This window comes from Acyrthosiphon pisum, chromosome A2 (genome assembly GCF_005508785.2).
Source record: "Acyrthosiphon pisum isolate AL4f chromosome A2, pea_aphid_22Mar2018_4r6ur, whole genome shotgun sequence".
In the NCBI taxonomy this organism is placed as follows: domain Eukaryota; kingdom Metazoa; phylum Arthropoda; class Insecta; order Hemiptera; family Aphididae; genus Acyrthosiphon; species Acyrthosiphon pisum.
This window is the reverse complement of record NC_042495.1, coordinates 11448844-11456395: the sequence shown is the minus strand read 5'-3', so window position 1 is coordinate 11456395 and position 7552 is coordinate 11448844. Positions and strand designations below refer to the sequence as shown.

At 28.4% G+C, this 7552-nt stretch overlaps 1 protein-coding gene across 1 annotated transcript in view; it reads left to right on the top strand.

The window, feature by feature from the left end:
• The first annotated feature begins 456 nt into the window (after positions 1 to 456).
• Positions 457 to 7552, top strand: part of LOC100160594 (uncharacterized protein KIAA2026) — a 46741-nt gene continuing 39645 nt past the window's right edge. The window contains exons 1-2 of the mRNA XM_029489096.1: positions 457 to 466; positions 1049 to 1074. Coding sequence (XP_029344956.1) covers positions 457 to 466; positions 1049 to 1074 — 36 coding nt within the window. The remainder of the gene's footprint in view (positions 467 to 1048; positions 1075 to 7552) is intronic.

Here is a 7552-nt window from a genome sequence, read left to right as displayed (position 1 = left end):
TCCAGTGAAATTTTCATGTATCAACAGTTATTCGTTTTTGAATTACAACAAAATAACAAAATCGCTACATGAGAAATCAAGTGAATATCCAATCTTGGTCAAAATATGAACTTCAAACGCTCATAATAATTATAAGGTTGATAATAGGCTAATACTCATTTATTAAAGGTTACCTATCACCTAAAAATGCGAAATTAGAACTGCAGAACATAAATTTGCTATAATATTCGTACAAGGCCTCGGTAGCTGTTCCATTTTTATGCTTAAATCGTTGTTCTACTTTTAAAACCAAAATCTTTAACGTTAGGGTTAACAAAAAAAAAAAGAATTTGAATTCGAAAAAATAACCGTTTTAAATAATATAGGTATATAAAATTAAATACCAACCGTGCACAATGTCACTACGCATCGTTTCACGTTTGTTGAAATTATCAAGAACGTTAGGATTATATAAAAATGGCCGACGGTGCGTCGTGCCAACTCGTAAATAATAAGCCCCGCTCAACACAGAATACAGATAAACAAGCTAAGGCAAGCACAGTGCAGTGACTGAGGCTACTGAGCAGCACTGATCAGTGAGCAGTGATCACCAAGCACGTGAGTAGTGAGTACTGAGTTTAGTGTTTACTGCTTAGTGAGTAGTGGGTCGTTCCACAATTATTTAATCACGTTCACGTTTCCCCGCCAACTGAGAAGTGAGCGCTCTCATCGCTTATTGATCAACTGAGCACCAGCGCTATCCCCACTCCCAACGAAATATCGCTCTAACCCACACGACCAACTTTGAAGCGCATACGCGTACGTCACGACTCATTTAAATTGTGGGTTAAAATCCGTTGTTCCGTGCCTCAATTCTCAGTAATTTGTAGTCAGTGCTCACTGCTCAGTAGTGTTTACTGTTTTGCACTCGTGCAACTCTTGTGCTATGTCGCTGTTATCGTCATGATGGTCCTGCGCACGTTATCACAGTGTTTAATCGTTCCACTGATAGTATTAATATATTAAATATTTATTGTTTGTATTAAATGTCGATTAAGATAATATCAAGACCCAACCGAAGTTTCGACATTTCAAGTAAGATTTTTTTTTACCTTAATTACGTTCTTATAGTAGCGTATACTGTATAAGTAACACAATCATATATTTATTTTGGTTGATTGATTTGTCATCAATTTAACTTACAAATTCTGTAGTTAGTGGTACTCACTGTTCAAAGGACTTATATCAGTTATAAAGTAAATCGTTTCTAAGACATTATTTGATTAGTTCCATGACTTACAAAATCCTATGATTTATTTAACCATAAATCTGAAACAAATGTTTTTAAGTGGCAACCGGTAAGTGACATGAATACATTAGTAGTGATCAACTAAAACTTCAAGGCCCAAGGGATGGTTATCGGGTTATCCCATACACTCAAGCTATATTACTAAAAAATCTATAATTTATATTGGTTATTACTTATTTTCTCAAGCCTAATTTTATTAGATTTATTTTACATTGTTAGTTGTTACCCATTAGCCAGATGTATTACTTATCAGTTATTTTAGATTCTGAGCGGAGCGAGTAAGCTATAGTGATTTTACAATAGTGCTTAAATTGTTTTTATCCTGTATACACAATTTCTACCAGAAAGAATGCTTAGATTTCAACATATCTAATCTTTTAGCAAATTTGATCAAGATAGTACTTTAGATAGGTCATTTAAAGTTAAAAACAACTGACAAACTACGAAAAATTTTATTTTCGATTTTAAACGCTCTTATCACCATAAAAATGAATAAAAAATTATAATATTAATTCAACTTACAGCCTATAATAAATAATAACAATATTCAATATCCAGAATGACAAACCGTCTCCGCTCAGAATCGTTTTTCTTATACTTTGATATTATAGGTATCATTGAATTCAAGTTTAATACAATCCATTATACATTGACCCACTTGTTACCTACTGTACAGCAGAGCGACATCCACTTACCCCCCTTTTTTTTTATATTGAGAGGCAATCACTGGTAACCTCATTCAATTAGAAGTTAGTAAAACCAAGACCTAGTATTTGTCGATAACTGCCATTAATACTTAAGAAAAACATACTTTGTTTTCTTTTAGGGTCTCTTCTCTGCTCCTTAGGTATATATTTGTATTGAAATGATCAGATAAATATTGCTTATTTTCAAAAGAAATAAACAATTGCTTTAATCTTTAAAACTTTAAAAATACTAACGTTTTGAAGAGTGAGTGAATTATGACGATTTAAAATAAACTTATACTTATATGTTAACATTAAGCAATTATTAGATTATTATTGGTTACTGATTTGTACCTATACAAATTGGCAATCATTTGTGGTAAAAAAAAAATCAATTTATTGAATGTGGTAATTAAGACTTTTAAGTATTTGGTAAAATTTTATAGTTGACCAATAATAAAGTTTAATTATTATGGCAAAAAATTGAATATATTATAACAAATAGAATCTTCACTAAAATTTACTGTCTTATGAGTTAATACTTTTATATTCATTAGAATACAATGTAAATTAAAAGCAAACTATAATTTAACTTAATTTTTTATTTATATTGGAATCAATACAAAGAACTTTATTTTGTTGGGTTGACAAAATAATGAACATATATAAATATCAGTTTGTATGATACCTTTTTTAGCAATAAAATAATATTATCTGTGTTTTGTCAAAAGCTTTTAATTTTCTTAAAAATATTAAGAAAAGCTTTATACAAAACACGGATTTTTTATACTTCATAATAAATTGTTATACTATAGGTTATACCTTATTTTTAAAAATGTAATCATTAATCACAATGAGTGTAATTCGAATTGAGGTTTTAACAATAGTACATGTCATGTGTAAGTCGGAGAAAACAATGAAACTGGTGTGCCATGTGTTGTCTCTGTCTAACAAATGTACAACAGCTCCAATTTTGTGTTGTTGGTTACAATATTAAAGTGAATTGACCTATTATCAAATATAAAAAAAAGATTATTGTCTATATTGTCTTGTAAGTGGTTTACTATATTTTTATTTTCAATTGAGTTATGACTATGTAAAATTTTACAATTTAAAATGCTTCTAATTGTCTTAAAATTTAAATATTTTAAAAGCAATGAGAAAACATAGATAACCTTAGATTGACCTTACCTTTAATTTTGATACTACTTAAATTCTCTCTAGTACTTACGTTAACACATAATTGGAACTGCTAAATTAAATTAATGTTATCCATGTGTTGGAAGAAGTTAACACATTTGGTTTGGGTGTTTTGTGTGACACAATCACTGTGGCGTAGTGAACATTTATAAACCATGATGTAGAGCATATATTTCAGTATATTATTTAAGTAAGAGTAGATAACACACCGACTTAATCTGTATATATAAAACAGCAAGCCGATTGACTGATATATCAACGCACAGCTCAAACCATTGGACGGATTGGACTAAAATTTGGCATATAGATAGCGATTATGGCGTAGGCATCCGCTAAGAAAAGATTTGTCGAAAGTTGCAATTTAAAGAGGTGCACAAACAGGGATCTTGAGGTTCACGATGAAAATTGGAAATTTTATTTTTATTTATTTTTTAAATAGTTGCCATTGGTTACAGTCTACAGTAGAAATTAGTATTTATTTATTATTGGTTTCCATTGGTTATTCGGGCAGTTCAGGTACATTGATACTCTAGATTGAAATCATACACTTAGTACCAGCAGCACGGGGTCCACGATCTACCGCAGGTAGATTGCCTACCTGATAATATACTGCTGCGAATCAGAATTTTTACTCTGGGCAACGAAAAAGTTAAGATACGTTTTGAACGCCATCCACCAAAATATTAAATAACAAATTGAACAAAGTTTAGATTGGGTCATATAGAGTTGGTACATTTAACGAGCAACGAAGTGCACGGGGTCAGCTAGTATAATATATATCTCCTTAATGGCTTAATAAAATACCTATATAATGGATATTATTATTATGTGACTGTAAATATTTTAATTTTTGCTTTATGTTATTGCTTACCATACACACCGCCCAAAAAAATTTTACTATGAGTACTTGTTGCCTCTAGAGCTTTAGAGAAAGTACAACATTTGGTACTGTTGATAACATTTTAGCTAAAGTAAAAACAATATTTTAAAAGCATCATCACGTATCCAAATTTTCAACAAATACGCACTGGATATACTATACCGGATGCACCCTTTATCTCTAGAACCAATCATAACCCATTGGGGTACCTGGATTAATGCTGTACTTAATTATTGTAAAGACTATGAACAAATTTGTAAGTTGATATTGTAAATAATACATTGGACTCCAATGATGTTTTAATTATTAAAGTTTCAAAAAAAGCTTTTTCCCATATAAAGAAATATTTTATAAAAAAAATAACGGTATATTATAATGCATATTTGCGGTTTTTTATTTATGGACATATTCCGTTGTTTTTTAAGGCACAAAGTTCCAAACTTCCGAGGCCTGATTACATATAATATAATATAATACCTCGCATATTATAAAATTTAGATATAATTAATATTTTAATAAACTAACAAATAAATATTTGTTAAATAATACAAATGATATGCACCTTTAAAAGTTCTAAGAAATCTAACTATTTATTATTTATTAATGAATTAAGATAAGATTGATTATAATATATTACATTATTAATAGCAATTTTTAATCTTGTAACCTATTATTTAAAAATTTTGAATAAAAATAAAATAAAACTACCTAAACACTGTATTAAGATTCTGATTCTTCTATTGTCTTCAGCATAAGAATTCATATGTTCATTAAAAAATACACATCAATAATATAATTTTGAAGCAAATTATCATAGTATGAATCGAGCAACTTTTATATCTGCTGATTATGAATAATGGCAAGCCCTGTCCAATAGGCAATGACTTCACACTATTGTAAAATATAATAATAATATATAATATCATAAAATAATACATTTTTTTTCATGCTATTTTCACCAAATAATTTTTAATTGTTTTTAAGAACTAAAATAGTTAACATTTAATAATAATTTGAAGAGAAAAATGTTTTGTGTTGTGTGCTCTTTTAATAATAATTTATTTTTAGAGGTTTCTACCCATGTGTTTGTTGTCTTTGTCTTACAAACATGCAACATACCAAATTTTTGTTCTCTAGTTTCAATTGTGTGCTGTTGTTTTTGATATTTGAGTGAATTGGCTTATAATCAAATTTTTAGATAAGATTTAAAGAACATTATCTGTGCTCAAGCTTTGGCAATAATTCAATAATTTAATCTTTGATATTTCACATTAGCCGACGCTTAAACACAGATGATATTCTTACCTAAGAGTTTGATAATTGTACGTGTATAAGACAGAGACAACAAATGCATGGGTAGCGTCCTCTTAAATAGTATTTTACTGGAATCTAAATTATGAAATGTTATTTAGATTGTTTTTTCTATCTGTTACTTTCTTTTTATTTGACATTGCACACCATAAACGCAATGAAATAAAATATATTACTTCAATTGCACTGAGAAAGCTAAAACCCATGAACAATCCTAAAAGTCCTCCTGTGTTAGCTGAAAAAAAATTGTGTTCTTTAGTATTTTTTATTTTATCACTTATCCAATACTAATACATAAGTGCTTATTATTTATAAACACAAAGTTAAAACAAATTTTTGACAAAAAAAAACTGTGTGTACAATATTATGTTATTGTTTTTTTAACAGTATAAAATGTAATAAACTATAATATTATTTCTGTTATAACTTAATTGCCCATATGCATAGTCAATATGTGTCACATAAGACATGATAAACTATGTCTTAAGAGACATATAAATTGTCTATGCATACAGACAAATATATGATAATTTATAATTATTAACATAGTTGGAGACTTACATAAAAATTCCGTAAATCCAAACAACTCCCCTTTTGTAAAACCAGTAAATTGTGTTTCTTCAAAAAAAAAGTGAATTACAGCCATATTTTTTCTAAAAGAATTATTAAACACACTAATAGTTACCAAGTCAGTATAGAGGTTATAATATATCCAGAGCCTAAGTCGTGGCACTACAGTGTATACTGTATATCAGGGATGGGCAACTCAATGGTACTAGAGGGCCAATTTTGAATGTGTGAAAATCTATAGCGGGCCAGAGAACATAGAAAGCAAAAAAAAAACCTAATGTTAACTATATGTCTATATGCCTATAAATAATATAATATTGTTTAAATTCAATAGTTCAATACTAGATAAGAATTTATATCTACTTTTTACGACAAACATTATATCGGTTTTAATAATTTAATAAATATAATAAAATAAAATACAGAAAAATCTTAACATGTTATATATTTTAGATTCTGAGGTGAGCGAGGAATGTATTGGTTTTACAATTATGTTTATTTCTTTTTCTTTTTTATTCTGTAAACACTTTTTCTCCCTCTAAATTTGCTCAAAAGTATCAAGTATATCATCTTTTCTGAAAGGTAATGTTCTTGAGCTGGTACTTTAGAGAGGTCATTCTTCGATTTTCGAAACGCTACTCGAAATAAAAGCGGTTAAAGGAGAAAAAAGTACGATTTCACGATTTTATAACATTAAATAATTACGGACGACGTTTTCTACCAGAAATATTGTTTCAAATGAATAATGACAAGAAATCTTTTTTATTGTATTTTGGATTTTGTTTCTTACGGTATAAAGTTCGGAAAATTTTAGCCATTTTTGAGCTATTTATAGACATTTTAATTTTGGAAGTTTTTTGTTGTAATTCGGTTAAAAACATTCGTAAAAACTTGAAATTTGGGTTGTTTACTTATATTAGCCTTACCTAAACATGGTAAAATTTTCAAAACATTTGAGCGATTTTTAAGCTTTTTATTTGTTTTCATTTTTATGATATTTTCTAATTATAAATTACCTATTTATATAGATCGTTCTTAAGCTGTTCTTATGACGCTTTGTTTATCACCATAGAAACGAATAAAATTAAATAAAAAAGATTCCCTCGTCCGCTCAGAATCGTTTTTTATCGAATGCAAAAATTGCATTCAAATTGAATACAGTAAAATTACACTATCCTGTCCGAGGACCGAAGGGACGATGGACAAACATCCACCATCGAAAAGTACGTCAGTATACAGTGACCCACTTGTAACCTACTGTACAGCAGAGCGACATCCACTTACTCACTTTTTATTTATTTATTTATGTTGTATATCAACGGGTATATACCCTTTTACAAATTATATAAAGAAAACATATCAGATAAAAACTAAATAAGTGTAGTAAAACCTAACAAAAACAGATAAAATAATATAAAAATAACTCTGAAATAAAAGTAATAATTAATATATAAAATTATAGTTACATTATAAACATTTTTTTTTTCATATTTATCAATCAATATTTTTTAATAATAACATAGATTAATAATATAGAAATATATATCTAAATGTATACAAATTTTATTAGCTAAAATTAAACCTCGAGGGATAAAAGAATTGGTACCACTATTTGTT